General features: G+C 42.5%; 1 protein-coding gene across 6 annotated transcripts in view; it reads right to left on the bottom strand.

The window, feature by feature from the left end:
• The window catches only part of LOC113437870 (synaptotagmin-like protein 2), a 51,346-nt gene that overhangs the window by 15,163 nt on the left and 8,205 nt on the right, over nucleotides 1-27,978 (bottom strand). For 2 of the 6 annotated variants that reach the window (XM_087940920.1, XM_087940925.1), the window contains exons 2-6: nucleotides 14,343-14,870; nucleotides 13,270-13,421; nucleotides 4,569-4,668; nucleotides 1,884-1,977; nucleotides 1,099-1,183 (exon numbers count right to left, since the gene is read on the bottom strand). In XM_087940920.1, coding sequence (XP_087797046.1) covers nucleotides 1,099-1,183; nucleotides 1,884-1,977; nucleotides 4,569-4,668; nucleotides 13,270-13,421; nucleotides 14,343-14,443 — 532 coding nt within the window. In that variant the 5' untranslated portion in view covers nucleotides 14,444-14,870. Of the gene's footprint in view, nucleotides 1-1,098; nucleotides 1,184-1,883; nucleotides 1,978-4,568; nucleotides 4,669-13,269; nucleotides 13,422-14,342; nucleotides 14,871-15,286; nucleotides 15,433-17,249; nucleotides 17,371-25,883; nucleotides 25,992-27,978 lie in introns of all 6 variants that reach the window. The other 4 variants (XM_087940922.1, XM_087940923.1, XM_087940921.1 and 1 more) reach the window with 4 other exon arrangements.

Consider the following 27,978-nt stretch of genomic DNA (forward strand, 5'->3'; position numbering starts at 1 on the left):
TAGTAAGTCTGGGACCACATGTGGTATTCTCAGATAGGTCTCAGGATATTCATTCTGGCAAGGGACATTGTATGTTGGGCTATTTTTAAGTTTCCAAGAGCACCTCCACATAAATATGGTGCAGCTATTAATGTAAACGATGGAATAATCTGCCCAATATTGCTTGTAATCCAACTTTTATCTGCTACCACATCCAGGTTGTCACAATGAAGATAGGTAGAATTCTTTATTGGCCAAGTGTGATTGGACACACAAGGAAATGCTCTCAGTATACATAAAAGAAAAGATACGTTCGCCAAGAGTCAAGAATCATAAGGTACAACACTTAATGATAGTCACAGGGTATAATAAGCAATCAAATCATACTAGGAAACAGTCAATATAAATCGTAAGGATTCTATTATATTCTATTGTCACAACGGAATGGAGAGATCTCAAAGATCTGACTGGATAACTGTAGTCTACAGTTAGATAGCAAATCAGAGTTTCTTGGTTGAAGTGGTAAAGGAAACCATGGTTTAACAAAGCCAAAAAAAAAAAAGCGCATTCTGTTCTGACAAAAGAGAAGGGAAACTTGAAAATACAAGATTTATTAGCGGGCTAATCTCTGATCTAGGTTATGGTTTCACTTATCGGCTAAATTCTTGTTCAGTTAGAAATTTGCTGAAAAATGTTTAATCTGGAGTAGGGTGGAAATAAGACAGAAGGAAACAATGTAGGTTAAGTTTCATCATTGTTCTTAAAATATTCAGCTGATCAGAAACACGAAGTTTATCCTGTTCATTCTTGACTAGCAGCAGCGGGCAACAAAACCATTGACTGCATATTGTCTCTTAGATCCAATTTGGGTGTCAGCCTCCTTCATCTGAGATCAATACTGCTGAAATTGGGTGGCAAATTGCTAAACATTAGTAGTGAAACTTTATTTTCGGCTGAAAAATGGAAGAAATAAATTGATGGATAGTTTTAGGATATGTTTAGAGTAACCAGGAAACCCTAAACGCACACTTGCAACCAACAAAAACAGCGTCCTTGTTTACTTGGGAAATAATACTTGTTTTTAAAACGGGATTTGTAGGCCATACTTAGTTTTCTTACCAACTTCAGAGTTTTCCCTTGTAGCCACAAATGGACTGACCACAACCCCACTGTCTGCTGGAGATACATCTTCTACACTGGATTTCTGAAGGAAATGAAAAAAAGAAAGAAAGATTAGATTTTGTGATCAAAACGGAAAAAAACTGTTGGTTTCTTAAAATTTTATGGGGTCACCAAGGACTAAACTACTAAACTTTAATGGTAGGGATGACAAAATGGAGAATGGAGAGCTCTTTTTAGATGTCCCCTCTACTAGGGAATTGAATGCATGAAAGGAACACATCAGTGGTGGGACTCAAAAATTTTTTACTACTGGTTCTGTTGGCATGGCTTGGTGGACGTGGCAGCAGAAGGTTACTGCAAAATCCCATTCCCTCCTCACCCCACTAGCCTGCTTTCCAGCTCCGTTCTCCTGTGTAGGGCAACCTAAGAAAACCCAGCCAATCAGCTGGGACTCAATGGGAGGTAGAGAAGAGATGGGGGTGGGGCCAGTCAGAGGTGGGATTGGCCGGTTCTCCGAACTACTCAAAATTTCCGCTACTGGTTCTCCAGAACGCATGAGAACCTGCTGAATGCTACCTCTGGTTGGATTAAAAGACCCCCCAACAAGGTCCCTTCTAGCTCTGTTATTCGGTATCCAGATGTCTGTGCCTTTGTTAATTCAGGCTTCCACTGAGTAAGGTGGGGTTCTCTGTTATCCAGTGGCCTCTTTATGGGTTTGAGATTCAGGTGGAGGACATGTCTAAAAAGACCTCCGTTGGTTGAGATCAAGTTTCTCTACTTACCTTTTCTAGAGACAAGGGCCGGGCCGACAGTTTCACTCTTGGCCTTGGCTTGAGGAGTTGCCCTTCTTCCGAATTCAAGCCAGGTTCGCACAACCTGCAGAGACAGAATGGTACTTTATCAGAAGACCCAAAATATGAGAGACAAGAGAAAGAATGTTGCTCCTGGACACAGTTTGCTATACCTCATGATTTTCTCCCACTGCTCTTTCAGATAAGCAAGAACCTTGTAATTTCTAAACTGGAAAAGGCCACGTTACATCTTTGCAACCCCACATTTTTCTCCCACATCTGCTTGTCCATACATATATTCAGGCAGGGATCAAACAATGATGGCTGTTTGCTTTAACTTAAATCTGCTCTGCAGTCTTGCTTTAGTGGCGTATAGACCATGATGTGTAGCTGGTTGAGGACTTAACTAATGCTGGTTTATTAAAGCAGTTCTACTGAAGCAAAGCGGGGTTGGAATTGTAAATCCAGCTGCAAGATGCAAGCATCTTGAGAAAGTTTCCTGTAATAAATGGGAAATCTAATTTAATATTGGAGATATTGGAGAATCCAAGTGATCCAGACGCCAGCCCTATTTAAACCAGACTCTGATCCAAAAGTAAATCTATATTTTTAATGTACTGAATTGCAAAATGCTCAAGTTTTTTTTTTCCATCTAGTTTCTTGGCAAATGAACCGCTTTGAAGCAGAAAGCCGTTCTGTTCCTGGATAAATAATCTAGCAAAACTGCATTAAAGTGCTCCAGCATTTCAACTGGAAAGATTCATGATTAACCTTTCTTTTTAACTTCTGGCTTTGCAAGCTTTCTTTTGCAGTCAATAAAACCACTACCAGAATTGACAGCTGTGGTTTACCTGCCAGTTTAAAGAACAAATACTGCCTGTTCTTGCAATGAGGCTTTAACAGGGCAGGTTTTGCTACTTGCCCAGTCTCTAGATTTCAAACATAGTTGTGCAACGGACTTCGACAATCTCACTGGGAAAAGTCCGGAAGAGAGGCACAATTAAAAATAAAACACAAAAGGAACCCTTTTCCACTGGTGGTTAAATGCAAAATGCCTCCTTTCTTGATAGCCCAAGACCAGCAATGCCAAAAGAGACTCTCCCACCTTCCACTTTGGAAGCAGCAAAGGAAACAAAAGCCTTTTTTGCTGAATCACATTTGGAAACAAACAAACAAACACGGCTTGATAGGTTGCCAAACCTTAACCGGATAAAGATATCTTGGCAATTCCTGCCAAAGGTTTTAAAATAACTCTGCTTTAGTATAAATAGACAAACAACTGCATTCCTGCAGCACACGGAGCAGGGATGGTGAAGGACTGGATTTTCTGGATTTGCTCAATACAGGGAACCTAACGTTAACCAGACCAAGGTTAAAATCGATCACCGTGTAATACAGCCTCCACGTTTGAGCAGCTTAGACGAATAGATGAAGGACATCAATATAGCCACCCATCTTAACCAGGATCACTCTTGGGGTTGGGAAATCAAGAAAGGATGCTGTTTGAATAATGAAATGTCCTCAAGAAAACAACCAAATTCAAAGAGCACTTAAGGACCTCTCATTTCAACCCCAGCTATAAATATTCTCCTTTAAAGGGTGCATATAACAGAAAATTACAGAAACAGGAAAAAAAAACACTGTAAAAGCAATAATGGATGAAAAACCTAGTCAAGACAACCCTCAGTGTTTTCTAACACCTTGAAACCAAGAAGTCTCCAACAGCAGAAAGCAAATAGACTCACATCTCAGTCCCAAAGCTTGGGGGAAAAAGAAGTCCTCCTAGAACACCAGCAGAGTTAGAGCTGTCCAAGTCTCAGCAGGAAAGGTTTGTTCCATAAGGCAGGTGCCACAACAAGTACAATAGAACCTCTAGTCACGGCCATAATTTGTGCCATAACTTTGGCGATTTCTTCATCGTCTTATGTTTCGACTTTAGGAACTTCTGGGTTGGGGGTTGCGTTTGATCGCCACCCAAGTATGTGTTCGTGACCAGATTAAAAAAAAAATGTGAATTTTTTTCGGTCGGAACCCGATTTGGTCGTGATCAGAAGCATTTGTGACCAGAGATTCTACTGTACGATTAAGCTGTCCCACTTCTTCTTTTTCCTTCCTAAGCCCACTGACCCACTCAATCTACAATTACTTTTCCCTGGATCAGTAGTTGGATTCAATTTTTTTTTACTACCGGTTCTATGGGTGTGGCTTGGTGGGCATGGTGTGGCTTGATGGGCGTGGCTTGGTGGGCGTGGCAGGGGAAGGATATACTGCAAAATCCCCATTCCCTCCTCACCCCACTAACCTGCTTTCCAGCTCCGTTCTCCTGTGCAGGGCAACCAAAGAAGACCCAGCCAATCACCTGGGACTCGGCAGGCAGAGAATAGATGGGGGCGGGGCCAGTCAGAGGTAGGATTTGCTGGTTCTCCGAAGTAGTCAAAATTTCCACTCCAGAACTGGTCAGAACCTGCTAATACCACCTCTGCCCTGGATTCATCTAGTTTTTGCCCTCAAATTCCATCTAAAGCTTTTATATTTTGCCTATACTCATCCTAAAAATAAAGTCTTTGCTTGGAGAAAAAGCAGGATATAAATGTCATCTATTAATAATAATAAGTTCACAACTAAGCGACAAGCACACTATTGAGTTTGTGCTTTCTACCTGTGTTTAAGAATTACCTTCCTTCTTCTGAGAGAAGTGAAGACAAAACAGCTACATCTGTTGGCAACACCACCTGTCCACGTTCTGCAATTTGGGCGACCAGTTCATTATCTGTACCTGTTAAGAGAAGCCAATTGTCAGCCTTCAAGATTTTCTTCCATTGCTTTGCATCTTTCGGCTGTCATAAGTAACGGGGGGAGGAGGGGGGACATGGATATGGGAAGCGAGCTGGAGGTGTTACAAAACAGAACTGTATACGCTGAGGTGGGGGTGTAGATTCTTGCTTAGGCTTCTATCCTATGCTATGCTATGCGCAGCCGCAACTCTTTATCAAACTATGCCAAGGTCAACGGACAGAGGCCTCATCACCACCTGGAGATGCCCACATGATGCTATACACAACTTTTAATTGGATGAGCCAATTGAACTATTGGGGGTGGGAACGTTGCCATCGCTTTGTATATGTGATTTACGCGCCCATTTTCTCAGATTCGGAATTCTTTTGTTGCTACCCCTTGACTTCCAGTAAAGGATATCTTTTCACTAATTAATGGAGTCTGAGTATTTCTTTCTTGGATTTTGAATGGAGCACTATCTGACACCAATCATACTTCATCTGTTTTTTTTTTTTTAAACCATTACATTTGGAGATCCCTTTGCCCTCCCTATAATAGGACAAGGTGCAATTATGACTGGCAATCAACCAGTCACGCCAAGGTAAATTCAGCAGGGTTGAGAGGTTTTTTGCATTGACAGTGATTGGGATAGTTTCCTCCTTCTCCTTCTTCCAGGAAATGAGTCTGATCATGCCAGAAAGCAGCACGGAGCTGAACTCATGGGTGAGAGATGGGTGTGCAAATGTCAACAGGCGTGTGTCACCAGGATGCAAGTAAACAATGCTAGAATGCTGTTTCCAGTTTATTTTTGCTTTTTGTTTTGCCTTTTCATTCCAAATCAAAATCAAATCGAACCTTTATTGTCAATGCACAACATGTGTACAGTGAAATTGAATAAAAGCTCCAGATAACATACTGTGGTCCCTTTTTGCCTTTCAAGGTCAATCCTGAGGAAGAGGAGGGGATGGGGAGAATGGCCAGACTTAGGTCTCTCTGTTCCTACTCGACCATCTTCAGCACTACACCATGCTGGACCTTGAGACAAGAGGGAGGGATTGCCCCAAAGCTCCCCAGGCAGCTCCTGTAGCAGAGGAATATTGGAAAGTCACTTTCCCCTCATCATTCATATACTGTATCATCCTTTTGACATAACACTACTTCCTCCTCCTCCTCCTCCTCCTCCTCCTCCTCCTCCTCCTCCTCCTCCTCCTCCTCCTCCTCCTCCTCCTCCTCCTCCTCCTCTTCTTCTTCTTCTTCTTCTTCTTCTTCTTCTTCTTCTTCTTCTTCTTCTTCTTCTTCTTCTTCTTCTTCTCCTTCTCCTTCTCCTTCTTCCTCCTCCTCTTCTTCTTCCTCCTCTTCTTTTTCCTCCTCCTCCTCTTCTTCTTCTTCCTCCTCCTCCTCCTCTTCCTCCTCCTCCTCTTCTTCTTCCTCCTCCTCTTCTTCTCTTCTTCCTCTTCCTCTTCTTCTTCTTCCTCCTCCTCTTCTTCCTTCTCCTCCTCCTCATTGTGATATCATCATCATCATCACCATCATAACTTAATCACCATGTTGTTATTATCGTATCATCATCATATTATCACCATCACACCATCATCGTATCACCACCTCTTCATTGTCATAACATCATCACCATCATTGCTGGAAAAATTCCCATTCAAGTTATTTCAACAAGCCACCAGGCCTTGACCTAAAGGCTGGATTACGTTCTAGTGAAATTGTACCACAATTAATTGCAATCTTCCAAAATGGGACTGCCAGTGTGGCAGGATATTTGGTACCTATCACCAGCTTTGGGAGCGGCGCCTCACTAAAAGTTTTCCAAGAACTGAGCAAAGTACTCTTTTAGAATGAATCACGCTGTTGGTTTATTGTCCATATTGCCTAATAGCAAATGCAAATTATATTTGTATCCATCCATCTACCTATGCATAAAGTGATGCAAAGAAGAATTTGGAGCCAGGCTAAGTTGTTAGTAGACAGGCCTTGAGCTACAAAACACTAGAACAGTAAAACATACTTGCTTTGGCGCACCTGTTTTTCCTGAAAAGCTGACCTGACAAAAAAAGAAATTTAAACTTGAACAATGATTCCTTAAATGGGGGTTAGGGTTAGGGTTTCCTAAAACATAACAAGTATATGAAAGCAGTCTTTGACAAAAAAGATTGAATAAACACGGATGTTTAAAATGTTTACTTTTGTAGAAGTGTCTGGGTTTATATACACAGATGGATGCATAGTCCTAATGTGTTTTTTCCTTAAAATGGTTTTGTCAATTTTGCACGATTTTCTGTTCTATTATGACTTTGTTTATTTAAAAAAAATCCCCAGAATTCATGTTGCAGACGTTCAACAAACAGAAAAAACATGGGGGTTAAAATCTATAACTCTGTATTTGGTAGCTCTGCACTGAGTGAGCAAAACTTTAAGTAGAACTATCATGATGAGCCTTGGTAGCACAGTGGCTAGAGTGCAAGACTACTTCTGCTGACTACCGGCTGCCTGCAATTTGGCAATTCGAATCCCACCAGGCTCAAGGCTGACTCAACCTTCCATCTTTCCGAGGTGGGTAAATGAGGACCCAGATTGTTGGAGGGCAATTATGCTGACTCTGTAAAAAATGCTTAGAGGCTGTAAAGCACTGTAAAGCGGTATATAAGTCTGCTATTGTTATTCCCATACTTCAAAATTCTCCCCAGTTCCCACAAATCCTGGTTATGTTTGGCTATTTAAAGCTAGCCAGAGTTCACACTTGACAGGGCCATACCAACATGTGAGAACTTTAGCACATGCAGTGCACGAGAGGGCAAATGGGCAGGGCAATGGGCAAAAGGCTGATAACAAACTCTATCAAAACTCAACATCTCAACCTCTATTTACGGCGAGCCCTACCTGGAGATCCAGTTTGCCTTTTTCTTTTTATGAGGCCAACTAACCAACCCTAGATCAAAGCTAAACAAGGCAGAACTGAGTCTGTCAAGAGGAGAGCAGGATATGAAGCCAGCAACCTCCTGTTTGAAAACCAAGTCATTTGAACTCAGCAAACAGAGGAGGTGACTGAGTAAGGAGATGCCCTGTGCTTGTTTGCCCTGGCAGAGAAGAACACAATCTTTTTTAAATTGCTCTGCTAGTCCAAAGGAAAATAATGCAGGCCAGGTAAACTGTGCAGAGAGCGTGCAAAGAGCGAAACCCCACTAACCTTAGAAACCTTGGAGTTAATCTGTATCTGTAGAGTTAGGACTGAACTGCCAAGGGAAGGTTCATTTCGATTATCACATGGGTAGGTGGCAAGATAGGGTGCAATAGAACATGGAACAATGTGGTTGGAAAGACCTTGGGTGTCAGCCTTCAAGATCTTCTACTATTGCTTTGCATCTTTCAGCTGCCATAAGTAATGGGGGGAGGAGGGGGGGCAAGTTGGGAAGCGAGCTACAACTAGCATTGTATAAAATGAGGAGGGGGGGAGTGCATTCTTGCTTAGGTTTCTATTTCTTGCTTAGCTTTCTCTTCTCTGCGCAGCTGCAAACCTTTATCAAAGTATGCCAAGGTCAATGGACAGAAACCTCATCACCACCTGAGGATGTCCACATGATGATATTCACAACTTTTAATTGGAAGAATCATTTGAACTATTGGGGGTGGGGACATTTCCATCACTTTTTATATGTGATTTACGCGCCTATTTCCTCAGATTCAGAATTCTTTTGTTGCTACCACTTCATTTCCAGTAAGAGATATCTTTTCTCTAATTAAAAGAGTCTAAGTATTTCTTTCTTGGATTTTGAATGGAGCACCAGCTGACATTGGGGATCTTCTAGTCCAAACCCCTGCTTGAGCAGAAGACACTATACCATCTCAGTCCATTTTCCAACCTTTTCTTGAAAAGCTCCAGTGATGGAGCACCCACAACTTTTGAAGGCAAGGTGTCCCACTGATAGTTCTCAACATTAGGAAATTTCTCCTTAGTTCATCTTAAAAGTTGCCAATGTTGAGAAACACTGATCTCTGATCAAGATCCTCCCGATTCTTGGCCAATCTGGCAAGATCACCTTAGATTTTAACTAGGAAGAGACCCATGCAGGCATCCTGCCTTTGTAAATTTAAGACAAAAGAACAAGAGTAAGAGTAACTTGTCTAAACTCATTCATGCCATTCAATTCATAACATTCCATTTTACTGCAACTTTTCTCCTAAGGGGTACAGTATTTCAAAACAAAAATTCCTCCATCTCATCTAATCATCTTAACATTCAAGCTGTTCATTTTAGGGTTTATCTTTCCTGAAAGTTATCTATCTGGAGAACTATTCTCGAGCCTTAACAAAATTTAAAAGGTAGTTTTCAATAAAAGCCTAAGAAAACAATGACTCGTAAGGAAAAACTTTGGTGTTCATATGAATAACATTCTGAACTCAACAGTTGTCCAACCTGTTTCTCTGGCTGAGTTCTTTGTTTGGTTAAAGGTCCACCTTTTTAAATGTTATAATCTCTTCACCAACTCACTATCTGGTTGAAAACAGAAGCCTGATAAACACGAGAACTTCAGAGTTATTCAAGCACAACGAAATTCAGGTTGATATGGTGTTTTAATTTTTATTCAAATGCCATGTCAAAATTAGGGCATCAATCTCAAATGCAAAAGTTGGATGTGTCAATTGGGTTCTAACCTAGATATCACCAATAAAACAGATCAAACCAACAACCAGTAAAAGGGTTATATTTTTTAATATGTGAAATGAACTTAGGCAAACGTATACATTTCTTAATAAAGTTCAACTGTGCACCAAATCTACATATGGCTGTAAACTGAAGATCAGGTACCCAGGACAGAGTTAGACTTGGTCTAGCAATTAGCTCTATCTGCTACTTTAATTTCATATTAACTGATTCTTCTTTATCTATTAAACTACTATGTTGCCAACTTAATTTTATATTTCACTTAAAACTTTTTATCAAGTCTTTGCTTTGGAGAATTCTAGAAAAGCCCCTAGCTTTTCAGAACATAGTTATGGCTTAGGCTTAGTCGCTGTGTGAATTTAGCCAGCTGTGTTTCAGTCCTTTGTTAGGGTTGTTGGAAATACATTCTAGACAAAGGGAGAAAAATTATGAGTGCCTTGGGGGAATAAGGTCAAAGAAACTGAAAAATAGAAAGCATATAGGTTTAGCTATCCTGCATTTTATGAGAGAACATGTAGATGTAAGAGAAAACAGAACAAAAAGTCAGGAAATCCCACCAGAAGAGAAGAAATTTCTTCTCACTTCAGATCCCTTCAATGATGGTCACTTTCCATCTTCAAAACACGTCTGTCTCCTTTTCCTAAAAACAGGCTGCTCAACAGAGCATTTGGGGCAAGATTTAATCAGGTTTCTTAACCTGATTACGGCAAACAATTCCTCTAGTAGCCCAGAGCCAAATGCTTGTTGGTAAGAGATTTAACTAAGGACTTTGTAAAACTGTCCAGCTGGATTTATTCTACCATGCTAAATGTAAATGTTTTTATTGGAAAGAGGGCAAACTTTGGCTGGCATTATTTCCTCTTACAAGGCACACGATCTGTAGAGTTTCAGCAGGAAGCATGTATCTTAGGAAAAGAAGGGGAAAAAAAAAAAAAGAACCTTCCCTGGATTGTTTGCTTTTGGAACAGCTGCAGGGAGCAATGCGAATTCAAAACGGTGTGTGGTGTTTCTGCACCGCATCTCAAAAACAATATGGAAGCCATGCCATATTACTCTGAGTCATACCTAATGGATTCTCCTTCTTTCATCGGCACCTCCTTGCTTTGTGCTGTTTTCCTCTGAAACTAAACCTCCCCAAGCACTGTCAGAGATTATGAAGCCATCTTGCCATTAACATCTTAGATCAGTGGTTCTCAACCTTCCACCCCTGCCATGGATTCCCTTTAAATACCTTTTGTGGCCACGGACCATAGCCATGGACCTCCAAGACTTAACTCAGGATTTAAGTCATAACATGTCTTCAAGCAGTTTTGGTCACCACACTATAAAAAAAGATGTTGAGGCTCTAGAAAGAGTGCAGAGAAGAGCAACCAGGATGATTAGGGGACTGGAAGGCTCAAACATATGACGAACGGTTACAGGAACTGGGCATGGCTAGTTTAGTGAAGAGAAGGACCAGGGGAGACAGGATAGCAGTCTTCCAATATTTGAGGGGCTGCCACAGAGAGGAGGAAGGGGTCAAGCTATTTTCCAAAGTACTTGAAGGCTAGAGAAGGAATAACGGATAGAAACTGAATGAGGAGAGATTCAACCTGGAAATAAGGAGGAATTTCCTGACAGTGAAAACAATCAACCGATGGAAAAGAAGTTGCCTTTGAAAGTTATGAAAGCTTCATCCCTGGAAGCTTTCAAGAAGAGACTGGACTGCCAGGGCTTGGACGAGATGACCTACAAGGTCCTTGCAGTGGTGGGATTCAAATAATGTAACAATCGGTTCTCTGCCATAATGATTTCTTCCAACAACCAGTTCACCAAACTGCTCAGAAAGTTAACAACTGGTTCTCCTGAAGTGGTGCGAACTGGCTGAATCCCACTGCTGGGTCCTTTCCAACTCTGTTAATCCGTATCTGTATCTGGGCCTCTTGTGATGACATCATGGGCCCACAGGGTCTGCAGACCACAAGTTAGAACCACTGTCTTAGATCTTATAAGCTCTTAATAAAAATAAACCCCCTCCCCCATTTCAGGATGGGCTCAATTTTTAGTGACTTCATCGAGAGGGTCACAAGTTCTGTAGGCTGCAATCCAGCAGTGGTTTGTCATGTTTGAGTTTCCACTCTAGTCAAGAGCGCTAGTAAGCAGGCTACGGAACAACACGTGAGCCATTGTTTGCAGATAGTGGAGCCCTACATTTTGGTTGCTAAGCAAGAGAGTTGTTAAGAGAGTTGTGCCCCATTTTTCAACCTTTCTTGCCACAGTTGTCAAGTGAACCACTGCAGTTGTTAAGTGTGATGACCCAAAGGGTCGTGGCACAAAAGCAACAAAGTCACAAAAGTAGGTAAAGTCCCTTTAATTCCTCCAACTTGGCCCCCAATGTCCAGTTATCCTTGGCTGGAGAAAAAACTCTCCCAAGAACAGTTTTTAAAGGAAAGAAATTGCATCCAAACTCAAAGTACATCTAAGTTATAAACAAAAACCAACACAAACCACACTGCAGCAATTAACGAGACAGGGCAAGATAAGGAATTGCAGACTTCAAAAGATAATGAAAGTTGGGAGGATGCCAGAACCCAGATAAGACTTGACAAACAAAGATAAATTCATGCTTTGCTTCCAGCAAGGAGTTGTGTGCAAACACTCACTTTATCCTGTTTCCCCAGCTGCAGCTAATGAAGGGAATCAGGGCCTTTTTCTCCCCCGTAACCCACATTGCTCCCTTCTCCGTTCCTCCCTGTGTGCCCTAGGACACAGAGGGGCCCGGTTCTTCCTCTGAATGCCGAGCTGGACTGTGCCGTTCCCCAGTTTCTTCCACAGCCACTGGAGCCACACACCCATTCCCTGTCAGCTGTTTCACCTCTCCCTCAGAATCAGATTCCAACCGGGCCATGACACTAAGTTAGTAACACAGTTGTTAAGCGAATCAGGTTTGCCCATTGATGTGGCTTGTCAGAAAGTCGAAATACATTATCACATGACCCCGGGAACTGCAACCGTCATAAATATAACACAGTTGCCAAGTGTCTGAATTGTGATCACGTGCCCCCGGGGTTGCTGCAACGATCCTAAGTGTGAAAAACCATCATAAGTCACTTTTTCCAGTGCCATTGTAACTGCAAACAGCCCCTAAAGGAATGGTCATATGTTGAGGACTATCTTTTCTCTGATATGGTGGGAATCCTGGCTAGTATCTCCCCCTTGAGCTGAATCAGAAATGCTATTCTGAGCTCAGTTTCTGAGAATAGGAAAAAGCAGGTGGGAACCTCAGATCAATGTGATTTGAATGTTGGTGCTGTGGTCCACCAGAGGCGAGCAGAGCTGGTGGCAACTCAGGACAGTGAGGAGGTTGGGGTGGAGCATAGGCCAGTCCTGGAGTCTGGCGAAGGCTCTGATGAGGGCCCTGCGTTGGAGGCAGAGGTGGGCCCAGGGCTGTCCGACAGTTATCAGCTGCCTTCGGAGTCGGAGATCAGTGAGGCAGAAGAACAGCTGGAGCCTGTTCCCAGTGTGCGCATGCACAGAGCTGCCCGAAGAAGGGAACAGCTAAGGAACAAAGGCCGACTCGGGAGTAAAGGCTCAAGTGGATGATGAATGGCCCCTCTCACAGGGGATAAAGAGGAGCTAAAGGGGAGTGGTGTTTGCAGGAGACAATTAGTTCAATTCATTAGAGTGAAGAACTGTTTGAGATTTCTTGCCAAGTAATTGCTGCTACATTGTGGCATTTGGAAGATATCGGCCTGGCAATTCTCCAAGCCTGATAAAGGTCTGTAGTTGTGAAATCTCATGAAGGAGTGTTTGCCGAGACTTTGCTGGAGAGGAATTCACTTTAACCTAAATGAAAGGGGTTTTTATCGGGAAGAGGAGTCTGCTTCACAACCTTGCGAAGCCCAGGTCATAGAACAGGTAGTCTAGCTATCGAAACGCTTCTGCGCTCACCGTCAGAGTTGCTGTTTTTTTTCCTAATGGAAGCTCGCAGTAGATCGGAGCCTTCCAACTCTTCTCGGAAACGCTGGGCCTTGGCTTCATGGAACCATTCGCCTGTCACAAACTTCTTTTTCTTCTCATCCTTCAGCGAACCTTGCAATCGCCTAAGCAGAAGGAAAGAGCAAACGACAGGAAAAGGAAAAGCATGGGACCCCCGCTTGGCATTGGACGAACGTGTTCCTTCCATGGATCTCTGAAGTGTCTTTCATTGAAAATGTGCCAAAGGAACAAGTCATGAAAACTCCACCATATAAAAACCTGTCAACCCAACAGCATGGCTGGCTGGGGAATCCTGGGAGTTGGACTCCATCCAGGGGCAGGATGCAACTATTTTTACTACTGGTTCTGTGGGAGTGGCTAGGTGGGCATGGCCACATGATTGGGTGGGCATGGCTTCTTCTTCTTCTTTTTGGAGCACCCCACCGCTCTGCCTTTTTTTTTGCCTCCTGGGCCTCCAGGAAGCCTCCTGGGGGCCATTTTTGCTCCCAGGAGGCTTCACTGAGGCCCAGGAAAGCAAAAAATGGAGTATGGGGGGAGCTTCCAGCACCCCCTGTGCCACTTTTTGCCTCCTGGGCGAAGCAGTAAGACAGCGAGGGGGGTTCCGGCAACAGCTGATCATCGGAACAGCTGATCGTTGGGAGGGAAAATAAAAGAAATACCTTGAGGAGTGACTGGGTGTGGGAGAATGCAGTCAGCCATGTGGGGCATGCATGCAATGTTGCACATGCACGGCAAGGACTGACCGGGCGGGGAGGGGCGGAGCCAGCCAGGGGCATGATTTGCTGGTTGTCCAAACTGTTGCAGAATTGCAACAACCGGTTCCACAGAACCGGTCTGAAACTGGTAGAATCCCACCCCTGACTCCACCCATCTCAAAGTTGACAAATACTAGCCTAGGGGGAAGGAGGCATTTCCAGGTTTCTCAAAAGCAGAAATCCCCTCTTCTGCTACCACCTGGGAAACATAACCTTGTATCTCTTTACACCTGAATAGTTTGATCACTGCCACGAAGTTCTTCCTCCTACCTGATCCGATCGCTGTCCTTTTTCTTGAGCTCCGCATCCCTCTGCAGCACCCTCATCAGCTTGCCATACTCTTCCTCGGTCAGAAAACTGAGGTCCAACATCTTCTCCTTGATGTCCCACAATCCAGTCCAAAGGCCAGCACTTCAAACGTACAACTAGAGCAGTGAACTGGTCATCGACTCTGAAGCTGTCTGAAATGCCAAGAATTCAGGCCGGGCTGAATTCAGCTCAAGGACCATTGGGAGGGTCCGGTTGGTGCTGTAAAGCTTGAGTCTGCCCAGCCTCAACTGGACACTCTTATAGCTGGTGGGTGGAACGATGAAAATGCTTCTCCACGAAAACCTTCCTACTCTTCTTCGTCTGGGGGGGAAGGGGGAAAGTGCAAGCCATTCGCACGAGTGGTCCAAATGACTCACTCAATGGTGAGCTTTAAAGGATCGCAACGGCTCACTGGAGAACAAAGTCACTGCCCATTCCGGGATCAGTTGCCTTCAGTCAAAGAAGTCTGCTAGTCCAGTTTTCTCACACCTGCAGAAGATGGGAGGGAGGGAAGAAGGAAGGAGGGAAGAAGGAAGGAGGGAAGAAGGAAGGAGGGAGGGGGAAGGAAGGAAGAAGGAAGGAAGGAAAGAAGGAAGGAAGAAGGAAGGAAGGAAAGAAAAATTAAAAGAAGGGGAGGAGGGAAGAAGAATAGAGAAATGGAAGGAAGGAAGGAAGGAAAAATTAAAAGAAGGGGAGGAGGGAAGGAGGGAAGAAGAATAGAGAAATGGAAGGAAGGAAAAATTAAAAGAAGGGGAGGACGGAAGAAGAATAGAGAAAAGGAAGGAAGGAAGGAAGGAAAATAAAGGGAGAGAGAGGGAGAATGGGAGGAAAATGAATGTACTTGAGATGATCTTCTATATAAAGACAACATATGGCAATCCCCTGTGTAAACTGGGAATATTTACCTGTGCCTGAACACGTGAATTCAAGCAAGCAATATTCTGTGTGCTGATTGTGTGCTCGTAAATGAAAGATCTCTTCATGGAAGAACAGAAATATCACTCCCTGGGGAATGGAGACCCGTCATTAAATCCCCCAGATGTGGGACTTCCTACAAAGAAAGAGGCTTCTGCACGCTAGGAAACAGGAGGCAAACCTGCTGCCTCTGGTCTTCTTGTTTGACCTTTGTGAAAATCTCACTGAAGTTTTCTTCTCTGGGTTAAAGAAGAGAAGGAGGCTGTAGCTGTTCATTCCCCCACCCAACTAAAGGAGAATGGTTGAAGGGGAAAAAGGGGGGGGGGCAGAAGATCTTTTTAGCACATGATTTACATTGTCTTGATATAATGAAGCTCTGATATAAAAATGAGGGAACATGTTATTGTGGTTAGAGTGCAGTACTGCAGGCTGCTTCTGCTGACTGTCAGCTGCCTGCAATTTGGCAGTTCAAATCTCACCAGGCTCAAGGTTGACTCAGCCTTCCATCCTTCTGAGGTCAGTCAAATGAGGACCCAGATTGTTGGGGGCAATAGGCTGATTCTGTAAACTGCATAGAGAGGGATTGTTAAAGCACTGTGAAGTGATATAGAAGTCCAAGTGCTAATGCTGTTGCCCTTCCTTCCTTCCTTCTTTCCTTCCTTCCTTCTCTCTCTCTCCTTTTTTTCCTTCTTCTCTCCCTCCCTCTTTTCCTTCCTTCCTTCCTTCCTTCCTTCCTTCCTTCCTTCCTTCCTTCCTTCCTTCCTTCCTTCCTTCCTTCCTTCCTTCCTTCCTTCCTTCCTTCCTTCCTTCCCAGGGGTTAGAATGCAGTATTGCAGGCTAACTCTGCCCACTGCCAGGAGTTCGGTTCTGACTAGCTCAAGGTTGGCTCAGCGCTCCATCTTTCCAAGCGGGGTAAAATGAGAACCCAAATTGTTGGGGGCAAGAGGCTGATTCTGTAAACTGCTTAGAGAGGGCTGTAAAACACTGTGAAGCAGTATAGTCTAAGTGCTACTGCTATAAAAACAGGAAATGTCATTTTAATGTATGTCGATTAGTGTGCATATAAAGTGACAATGAAGTTCTAGATTCTAACTCGTCCTTACGTCAGAGATCTCCAAACTTGGCAACTTTAAGACTTTGTGGACTTCAACTCCCAGAATTCTCCTGGAGAATTCTGGGAGTTGAAGTCCACAAATCTTAAAGTTGCCAAGTTTGGGGACCCCTGCCTTACGCTAAGAATTATTGCAGCACCCCCATGGTCATGTGATCAAAATTTGGATGCTTGGCAAGCCTCATATATTACAACGTCCTGGAGTCAGATAAATGCCATCTGCAACCTTCTCAACTGCCTTTCAGCAAGCAAAGCCAATGGGGGAAAGCCAAATTCACCCAATGACCACCTGATTCACCTAATAACTGCAGTGATTTACTTAACTATGGCAAAGAGGTCATAAAATTGGTTGTGATTAATTTAACAACTGCTTTGCTTATCTACCAAATTTGATTGAGGATCATCTGTAACTGGGCTCTGTAGCTTAGGTTTAGGGTGATCCATGAAGGAATTTCATTTTTATCAAAGTTTTCTGAATCTTGATCCTTCTTTTTAAAACCTACCAAGGCAGCTAGAAGTTGGTTATTTTATTTAGACTCCAACCTTCTTTGGAGATCTAAATAGGTGCTTTGTAGAGTTCTTTTGATTTTATCCTGGGGTGACAGATTATATGGAGAGACCATGACTGCAGAATTCATATTAATTCAAAGAAATTTTTACTAACTTGCAGTACTTACAGTCCAAATTAAATCCCATTGAGAAAGCCTCAAATGATAAATATTCAGGATTGTAGAATCAGCTTGTAAACAGGAGCAACTCCCTGATCACCAGACCCACTGGACGTAAGGCCCCTTAAATGATTTTATGTTAGGAAGTCAAGGTAAGCAAATCAGCGAAACTACCTTCTGAGAACAGAACGCCGCTCAGCCTTGGAATAAACCTGTAACTGATTCAGGTCTCTATAACTGGAACATTACGCTTCATATTATGTTTATCCTGTCTTGCAATCCTGTTAACACTGATCTGCAACAATGGATTATAAATATAACAGTTACTGAGGAAGCCCATGTCTTAAAACCTTAATGCTTTCACATTCCATTGAATTCTACAGCATTCCTGGCTCTAATAAAGACAGGAATTTCCAGACTGGACGCTCCCTCTATCCCTCTCCACGCCCCTCCTCCATGTGTGCACACAACAAAGGGAGATATAAAGATACAGACAAGGATGTGTATGTATGTATGTATGTATGTGTGTGTGTGTGTGTGTATATATATATATATATATATATATATATATATATATATATATATATATATATATATATATATATATATATATATATATATATATATATTTGTTTTCTGAGGTTCTCACGGGTATTTGTATGTGGATCTTTGGTTGTTCGGGTTTTCTCCCGCGTAAGATTCGAAGTATCTAGGCAACGTTTCGATGAAGTCTCATTCATCATCTTCAGGCTTCTGTCTACAGCTTTAAAAAAAACTATTTGTATATCTTGCACACCATGCATGTGTTACTCCTTTGTGCAATTTGTGGGCTGCTGTTTAAACTATGGGTGTAACAGGCATATACCAGTTTGGTGTAGCGGTTAATGCATCAGACCAGAAACTGGGAGATTGTGAGTTCTAGTCCCGTCTTGGGCACAAAGCCAGTTGGGTGACCTTGGACCAGTTCTTCTCTCTGTCCTAGGAAGGGGGCAATGGCAAACCACTTCTGAAAAGCCTCGCCAAGCGATCTGTGCAGGGATTTGACCAGACAGCCTCCGAGAATCACACACGATCAAAAGGAAGAAAAATAACTTCTTAGAAGGAAAATGTCCCATTAAGATCCCGCCCCCCCCCCACTTTGCCAGATTAGATGCAGGCTGTCCCGGGAACCTGCCATGATTTGTCAGGAACAAGAAAGCCAAAAATGTTTGGGCTTCCATGTTTTTGGAAACATTAAGTCCAGCCGTTAAAGTCGAAATGGTTTTCATCCTTTTTCAGCACCCATCAGTGCCAAGCCTCTGGCTTGGTTGAACTTGACATGAAACTGGCCGCCAAGCCCACCAGCTTTTGTGCTTAAAGTTAATAAATAACCACAGGGCACAGAGAAGACATTTTAAATTTTGTGTGCCACATTTGTATACATTCTGATCTTTCCTGTTGTTGGAAGAATTTTCCTTCTGGGTTCAGTTCCAAGCGGGGAAATAGACACTGGAAACATGAAGGCTGTTTGGAAAGATGGTTTAATGGTGGACAAGACCCCGTGGCTTGGAGCTCCAAAGTGAAAAGGACAATCACATGCTTCAAGAGGTTGGATGAAGGGAAAAAAGGGCCAAGATGCTGAGAGACCTTTAATTATATACCCTCTGTTGGGCTACACCTTAGTATTTCCTGTTCCTCTGTAAGAAATGTATCCCATTGGCTGTCAGACTCCCAGGGTGCCGGAGCTGGACCATATGGCTTCACCTGAGTGCTGGCTGATGCAATCTTCCCAGGCCAGGTGGTGAGATGGGTAGAGGTCTTTATTATGTAGAATACTCTGGCCCAGGCCTTAATGGCCCGCCCATTAACAAATGTAGGGGGTGAGCTTCTGCTTCTGAGGTGAGTTTCTGCTTTTGAGTTTCTACTTCTCTTTTTAGGGGAGATATTCTGCCTTTTTAATATTTCCTAGGATATTTCATTTTTCTAGGAGAGGAAGGGTGGGTGCTAACTTCCTACTTTGTTAAGATATTCTTTATTTTCACCTTCAAGTTTTTGGGAGAATGGACAGTCTGATTTCCTGCAAATAGATGCAGTGCTACTGGGAAAAAAATACATTTCTCTGCCAAGATTGAAGAATCTTTGGACTGAGACAATACCCGTAGTCCTTGACTTACAACAGTTCCTTTAGTGACCATTAGAAGTTACAAAATCACTTGAAAGCCAACTTGGGACCATTTTTCACACTTATGGCCTTTGCAAGCATCCCCATGGCCATCCGATTCAGATGCTTGACAACTGATTCATATTTATGACTGTTGCATATCCTGGGGGGAGGGTCATATCACCACCTTTTGCGACCACCTGATCAAGCATAGTCAAAGGCGAAGCCAGAGTCACTACTAACTTAACAAGTGCAGCGATTCACTTAACAACAGTGACAAGAAAGGGCGTAAAATGGGGCAAAAAATCTCACTTAACAACCGTTTTGTGAATATCTGGGGCTAAATTGTGGTCATACGTCGAGGACTCCCTGCAGAAGCTACTGCTGGAGAGCTGAGCAAATTCTGACCTTGGAACATCCTGTTGGAAGTTAAAACCAGCCCTCTCCTAGAAAAATGAAATATCCCAGGAAATACTAAAAAAGGCAGAATATTTCCCCTAAAAAAAGTAGAAACTCAAGAGCAGAAACACCCGAGAAGCAGAAGCTCATCCCCACCTTTGTTAAGGTCTGGGCCAGAGTATTTTACATAACAAAGATCTCCAGGTAGAACCATAATAGGAATTGCCCCAAAGCCCTTTCAGTGCATCATCATCCAGCAAGGTTCAACCAAGCCTGAAACTCAGGACAGCCTACAGAGTTGTCCCTGCATGGCCCCGTGGGAGTCTGACAACCAATCAGAATACAAGCTCCAATTCAAATCCCAACAAAGGTTATAAAAGCCGGGCAATCTCAGCATCTCAGCCTTTCTCGATCTTTTCTTTCACCTTGGAGCATGTGATCATCCTTCCTTCTTTGGAGCTCCAAGCCATGTGGTCTTGTCCACCATTAAACCATCTTTCCAAACAGTCTCCATGTTTCCAGTGTCTTTTTCCCCACTTGGAACTGAACCCAGAAGGATAATTCTTCCAACAGTGGAATCTTGTTCCTCTTTCCCTTTTCCACCTCAAATCTCCAGCTCTTTCCAAGAATATTCTCAGGATCCCCAAAAGTGTTGGGATCTTGCCATTTTTCTCTCTCCTGGGGGATTGGACCAGTGTTTTTGAAGCTTGGCAGCTTTATGGCAGAGGTCTCCAAACTTGGCCACTTTAAGACTTGTGGACTTCAACTCCCAGAATTCTCCAGCCTGCTGGCTGGAGAATTCTGGGAGTTGAAGTCCACAAGTCTTAAAGTGGCCAAGTTTGGGCACCTTTGGTATGTACTTTTGTACATCTGTCACAAAAAGCTTCCTTTATTGGGAGGGGAGAAAGAAGGGAAAAAAAAAACATTGGAAGCAATTTTTTTCTTTGCTTGACTTTGTAAGATTAGCTGAAAATCTTGCAGGAAAATTTTTTAACATGTTATTACAGGAAGATTTTTTTTTTCTTTCTTTTCTTGAAGGGGGTTCTCCAATTGGCCAGGCCCTTAGCAGCATCTGCCTGCCAGATGCCTCAAAAGGGTCTCTGATTCTGCAAGAGTGCCAGGAGGAGCAATAGTGCTAGGGTTCAGCAAAAATCTAAAATAAAATAAAATATCCTTAACAAAATAAATCAAGGCCTCCTCTTTGTTTCTTGTTTCACCTTCTCTGCATTGATCGCGCAAATCAACTGCCTGAGAACATCCTAGCTGGCTGCATGTTTTATATCAGCCTTTGGAAGAAGAAGAAGAAGGAGGAGGAGGAGGAGGAGGAGAAGGAGGAGAAGAAGGAGGAGGAAGGAGGAGGAGGAGGAGGAGGAAGAGGAGGAGGAGAAGGAGAAGGAGAAGAGAGAAGGAGAAGAGAAGAAGAAGAAGAAGAGGAGGAGGAGGAGGAGGAGGAGAAGAAGGAAGAGAGGAGGAGGAGGAGGAGGAGGAGGAGGAGGAGGAGAAGGAGAAGAAGAAGGAGGAGGAAGAGGAGGAGGAGGAGGAGGAAGAGGAGGAGGAGGAGAAGGAGAAGAAGAAGAAGAAGAAGAAGAAGAAGAGGAGGAGGAGGAGGAGGAGGAGGAGGAGGAGGAGAAGAAGAGAAGAAGAAGAAGAAGAAGAAGAAGAAGAAGAAGAAGAAGAAGAAGAAGAAGAAGAAGAGGAGGAGGAGGAGGAGGAGGAGGAGGAGGAGGGAGGAGGAGGAGGAGGAGGAGAAGGAGGAGAAGGAGAAGAAGAAGAAGGAGGAGGAGGAGAAGGAGAAGAAGAAGAAGAAGAAGAAGAAGAAGAAGAAGAAGAAGAAGAAGAAGAAGAGAGGAGGAGGAGGAGGAGGAGGAGGAGGAGGAGGAGGAGGAGGAGGAGGACGAGGAGGAGGAGGAGGAGAAGGAGAAGGAGAAGGAAGAAGAAGAAGAAGAAGAGGAGGAGGAGGAGGAGGAGGAGGAGGAGGAGGAGGAGGAGGAGGAGGAGAAGAAGAAGAAGAAGAAGAAGAAGAAGAAAGGGATATTTACAAGCTATCATTCTCTTGAAAGGAGCCATAAAGAGTTCAAAGAAAATATTTGCTTGCCAGGCAATGCAAGCAAGCATGAAAGAAAGAAAGCATATTCCCAAATAGAGGCTCCTAGGAAACAAATGGAAAGAAATGAACGCAAACTGCCCAAGGAGCTGCTGATGCAGTTTTACAGAGGAATTATTGAGTCTGTCACTTGCACCACTATAACTGTCTGGTTTTCCTACAGCAGGTTAAAAATTATAGACCTATATCTTTACTGAACTCAGACTATAAAATTTTTGCTTCAATTTTGGCAGAAAGACTAAAAAGATACTTAAATAATTTTTTTCATACTGATCAAAATGGATTTCTGCCAAAGAGACAAATAGATTTCTGCCAAAGAGACAATGTGAGAATCATTTTGGATACTCTGGAATATTTAGAAGCACACCCTGAGAAGCAAATGGCCTTGATGTTTCTAGATGCTCAAAAAGCCTTTGACAATGTGAGTTGGCGATTTATTTTACTGCAATTGATACAAATGGGCTTTGGTAAGAAATTTATCAAAGCCATTGAAATAATATACCATGAACCTACTGCAAAGGTGATGGTGAATGGAGAATTAACAGAATCCATAGATATAAGAAAAGGGACAAGGCAAGGCTGTCCATTGTCGCCACTGCTGTTTGTGTTAACATTGGAAGTCTTGAATAGGAATATCAGAGAAGAAAAAGAAATAAAAGGGATGAAAATTAAAAAGGAGGAGTATAAATTGTCAACTTTTGCAGATGACCTGGTATTTATATTAGAAGACTCATTGGAAACAGCATCCAAATTAATAGAAAAAATAGAAGAATATGGAAAAGTATCAGGTTTGAGAATAAACAAAGATAAAACAAGGATATTAACAAAGAATATGTTAGCAAGATGAAAGAAAGAGTTGGAAGAAATTTTAAAAATACAGGTCACTAACAAAGTTAAATATTTAGGGATTCATATTACACCAAGATGTAGTATGCTGAAGGAAGATAACTATATTAAACTCAAACAGCAGATTGTGACAGATTTGATGAAATGGGAAAAATTGCAACGATCATTGATTGGGAGAATATCCACAATTAAGATGAATATATTGCCTAGACTTTTACATTTATTCCAGACAATTCCTATAGGAAAAGAGTTTTTTGAAGATTTAAATAGAATTGTGTTGAAATATATTTGGCAGGGTAAAAAAGCAAGAATAAAATTAAAACTGTTACAAGATTTAAGAATAAGAGGAGGGTTTGCCTTGCCCAATTGGGAGCTATATTACCAATGGTTGGATAAAAAGGCATGGTAATGTAATAGACTAGATAATTTTGTGATAGAAATTTAATAGACTGATATAAAACATAATATAGATATATATATAACTACTGGTTGAAAGTATAAATTTTAAGATAAATTGTAAGATAAAACTTGGGACATCTCATATACAATGATGAAATAAATAGTTTAGTCATGGATGAATAACAACTGATAAATATATAAGCATAGTTCGATAATGTGAAGACTAATATAAATTGTGAGTAAATGACTTCTAAAGGACAGCACAAAAGATATGTAACCAACTGACACAACTGTATGTATATAAAATGGAAGATGGTTTTATGTTTTCATGTTTTGTATGTGTATGTTTGTTTTTAAAAATAAAATTTTTTCTTATATAACTGTCTGGTTTGGTTCTGCAACCCAACAGGACAGACACAGACTTCAGAGGATAATTAGGACTGCAGAAAAAACAATGGCTACCAACCTGCCTTCCATAGAGGACCTGTCTACTGCACGAGTCAAAAAGAGGGCTGTGAAAATATCTACAGACCCCTATTTCTAAAGTCTGCACTACTAGTATTATTAACCTTCTCATCACTCCTTATCACCCATCCCCTCTCACTTGTATGACTGTAACTTTGTTGCTTGTATCCTTACAATTTATATTGACTGCTTCCTAGTATGATTTGATTGCTTTTTGTACCCTATGAGTATTATTAGGTGTTGTGCCTGATGATTCTTGACTCTTGATGAATGTATTTTTTCTTTTATGTATACTGAGAGTATTTGCACCAAGACAAATTCCTTGTGTGTCCAATCACACTTAGCCAATAAAGAATTCTATTCTATTCTATTCTATTCTATTCTATTCTATTCTATTCTATTCTATTCTATTCTATTCTATTCTATTCTAAAAAAGTTGGAAAAGGAGAAAGGGAGAAAAGAGAGCTAACTTTTCAAGATCTGGAAGAAAGTGTTGTATCTTATGATTCTGGACTCTTGACAAATGTATCTTTTCTTTTATGTATACTGAGAGTATTTACATCAAGACAAATTCCTTGTGTGTCAAATCACACTTGGCCAATAAAGAATTCTATTCTATTCTAATTGCAGATTTTTTTAAAAAAAAAAACCAAAAAACATACACCATCAGAATGAGACCAAGTGAGGACACTTCTGGAAGGTAGGACTGCTGAGCTGGCATAAATTAACAAAGAAGCCTGTGTGGTTATTGCCACAGACAGCTTTTCCACCCTACCTGCAATTTTTCAACCACTTCCTGCACCCGCCCCCCCCCCCAGGCCAAGACTTGGCCAATATCCAGAAACAACCTCATTCTTCTGAATGCTTTGATTGTCTGACTTCACAAGTCTCCACTGAAAAGCTTGCAAGAAACCTTCCTTCTCTGTGGCCCCTGAATCATTATGATTTATTAGATAATAAAATAATCATAGATGATGATTATTATCATCATCATTCTGCATTCCAGGTTTCCAGAGTCGTATCTCCAATCAGCTTGTAACAGGAATCTTGCGGTCCGATTTGACTCTCTACTGGGTTTGGACGTGGTGGTTAACCATGGTTGTGGAATAAACCACCATTGTTTGGAGTCATACAAGAGGCTGAGCCAAAGACATAGAAGGCATGTCGGGACATGAATAAGCGCACAACCGTGCCTACCGTCCCTGTCCTATTGTCCCCAATTATTAGTTCCTATTTCTTGTATTTGAACTTATGTTTATTCTTGTTTCTGTTATATTGTAAGCTTTTGACAAATAAAAATAAATAAATAAATAAATAAATAAATTCACTGATATGTAAATATAGTTGTTGGTGCACTGACATCCACAGAGGAAAACAGAAAAGGCAATGGAACAGGTGTCACAATACAGTCCTGAATTAACGGCATAGAAAATTGGTGAAGAAAGTGAAAAATAAGCACATCCTTGATTTGAGCCTGATTTTAGATGCCCCTGTAGTCTTTTTCTATCATTATTCCTCCCCCTCTTCTTCCTCCTCCTCCTCTATCTATTTTGCAACCCTAGGGCAGTGATGGGATTCAAATTTTTTTTATTACCGGTTCTGTGGGCATGGCTTGGTGGGTGTGGCAGGGGAAGGATACTGCAAAATCCCCATTCCCTCCCCACCCCCACTGGCCTGCTTTCCAGTTCCATTCTCCTGTGCAGGGCAACCAAAGAAGATGTCAGCCAATCAGCTGGGATTCGGGAGGCAGAGAAGAGATGGGGTTGGCGGGGTCAGTCAGAGGTGGGATTGGCTGGTTCTCCGAACTGCTCAAAATTTCTGCTAGTGGTTCTCCAGAACTGGTCAGAACCTGCTGAATGCCACCGCGGCTATAGGGTCCCTTTGTTGTCTCTTATCAAAGCATCCACCAAATCTCTGACTTGGCTTAGCTCCCTTTATGCACAGGAAAGATTAGCTGGCTGCTGCCACTCACGATACAAGGAATGACACCACCATTCCTTCTCCAAGCACCGCAGATCTAATTTATTTAGGAAAAGGAACTGCTTGCTTAACTTTCTGTAATAAATGTTGGATTCTATGACAAGGCTGCAACTCAGAACAGCAGTTTAAATATTTGGATACTGCTTTGAGTTCTATAGCTGGAGTCTGTTTGTCTAGCACAGGAACACAGGATGTAGCCTCCTCGTGTAATTTCTCTTCTGTTTGATCACAAACAAAGCAGTTTGGATTAATGGAAAGACCACACAGACCTGCAGCCTGTTCCACCTGGCAGGTACGTGACAAAGATGTGAAATTGCTTGCTCTCAGATGAGTATTTAAAGCCCGCGTTGGCTGGAAAAGATAAATGGTCGCTTTCAGGGACCTGACAGTGGTAGGGATCAACAACTGAAATGGAGAAAGAATCCAGGTCAAAACTTGTGAATTTCGGAACAAATAGATTGAGGCAGCAGCTTACCAGATCTTCAAGCCTGGGTTCAAATGCCCACTCAGTTGGTGGACTTCGTGTTTCTCAAACTTGATAACTTGAGGACTTTGGAGTTCAACTCCCAGAATTCCCTGGCCTCTGTAGAATTTGACATAGTGGTTACAGCTCCAGGTCAGGCACTAGGAGACTGTGTATTCTGGTCCCACCTTAAGTTATGAAAGCAAGCAGGGTGACCTTTGGCCATCATTATCACCCCAATCCACCTCATAGGGCTGTTGTAGGGAAAAATAGAAGGAATGTTGGTTGGATATATTCACTGTCTTGAATTATTTGTAAAAAGTAATAAAAAAACCTTTATTAATAAAAATAAAAATGAATAAACAAATAAATAAAGTCACCAAATATGGGAAACACTGGATTAAATGAATATTTGGTGCTTAGCAGAAACATTGGCAAATTGCAGAATTTCTAAACCTATTTTTGTCAGCCCTAAAGCCTAACCAGGATTGAAAAGACAATGGTGGTACAGTGGTTAGAATGCAGAACTGCAGGCTAATTCTGCCCACTGCTGGCAGTTCGGTTCTCACCAGGCTCAAAGTTGGCTCAGCCTTCCATCTTTCCAAGGTAGGTGAAATGAGGACCCAGAATGCAAGGCTGACTCTGTAAACCACTTAGAGAGGGCTGTAAAGTACTGTGAAGTGCTATATAAGTCTAAATGCTATTGATACTGTCATGCTATCACGCTGCCAAATTTTGGAAGCAAGTCACCCGATTTTGGCTGTAAAAAAATTTCAATGTGGAAGAAAAGTTTAATTATGCAGAACTAAGTCCACAGGTTATAAAGTTGCCATAGTTGGCCACTCCTGATTTAGATCAGGGGTCGCCAACCTTTTGGACCCCAAACTCATAATTTTAAATCTCGCTGACCACTAATATGAATAATGGTGGCTTGCTGACATTTTCCCAGTGTCTCTGCAGAAAGCAGCAGAGACCCTGGGAAAATCCCCCCAAAAGTCTGCAGGAAAATTCCCTACCCTGTTTTCCTATCAATCGATCATTCTTTATTTGGGATCACAGATACCGTCTCCAGCTCCGTTCTCAGGACGGAGGGAGGGAGGGAGGGAGGGAGAGAGAGAGAGAGAGACTTTTGGCTTCATGCAAGGAAAGCAGCAGAAGCAGCAGAAGTCTTTCTCTCCCCCAAACTCCGCCAAAAATGAGTCTTTGTGAGACTTGGCGCGCCGGCGCATCCTCTTGGAGCAGGAGGCCTTGCAGGGTCCCAAAGACTCATTTCTGGCGGAGTTTGGGAGAGGGGAAAGAAAGACTTTTACTGCTTTCCTTGTGTGCAGCCAAAAGCCAAAGAAGAAAGAAGCAGAAAGAAGCAGCCTGGTGGTCAGGCGAGACACGCGGGGCCAGTGGAGCAAGTTCCCCCCTTCTGCCCTTTCCCTGTTTCCCTCACTACCTCGTGTTGTTCGCAATGCAAGTGACACAAGTTTTGGGTTCCATGTGGGTGGTGCAACCTTGTGTTCCCGTACAGCCTGGATTAATTGCTTTGGGGGGGACATTTCTCTGCGGACCACCAAAATTTTCTCACAAACCAGCTGTGGTCCCCAGCCCACTGGTTGGCAACCACGGATCTAAATTACCTCTCTGACCAGGACCTGAAGAAGCTGAAGGTTGAATTTTTGCACTTGATATATTCTATTCCCCCCCCCCCCGAGCCACAACCTCTCTGCCAAACAGGCTGAAAGAAGATCAACTTTTGCCTGATCTCTGGCTCTTATCTCTAGGGTCCAACTGATCGTGCCTCCAAATTTTCCCAAGCGGATTTCCACTTTAGTTGCTCAAAGGTGACCCACTTTCAATGATGCTTATCTGGCACCTTTGAGTGGGGGAAATCAATCTGTTTAACTGATTTTGGTTAATTCCCTGAACTCAGCCTGTGTTTGATAAAGACCGATTGCTCTAACTTGGCATCACTTCCAAATCCTTCTTAGTTTGAGAGACCAACACTTACACTGAAGATAATGTGGCAGCGTGGCGCAAAAAGCTTACTATTCTTACCAAAAGCTGACCTGATCAGAAATTTACTCTAGATAATCAGCCATTAATTCTGTTGAGCTGTAAT

Source organism: Pseudonaja textilis, chromosome 12 (assembly GCF_049901715.1).
Source record: "Pseudonaja textilis isolate UNSWEBS1 chromosome 12, rPseTex1.2, whole genome shotgun sequence".
NCBI classification, from domain to species: Eukaryota; Metazoa; Chordata; class Lepidosauria; order Squamata; family Elapidae; genus Pseudonaja; species Pseudonaja textilis.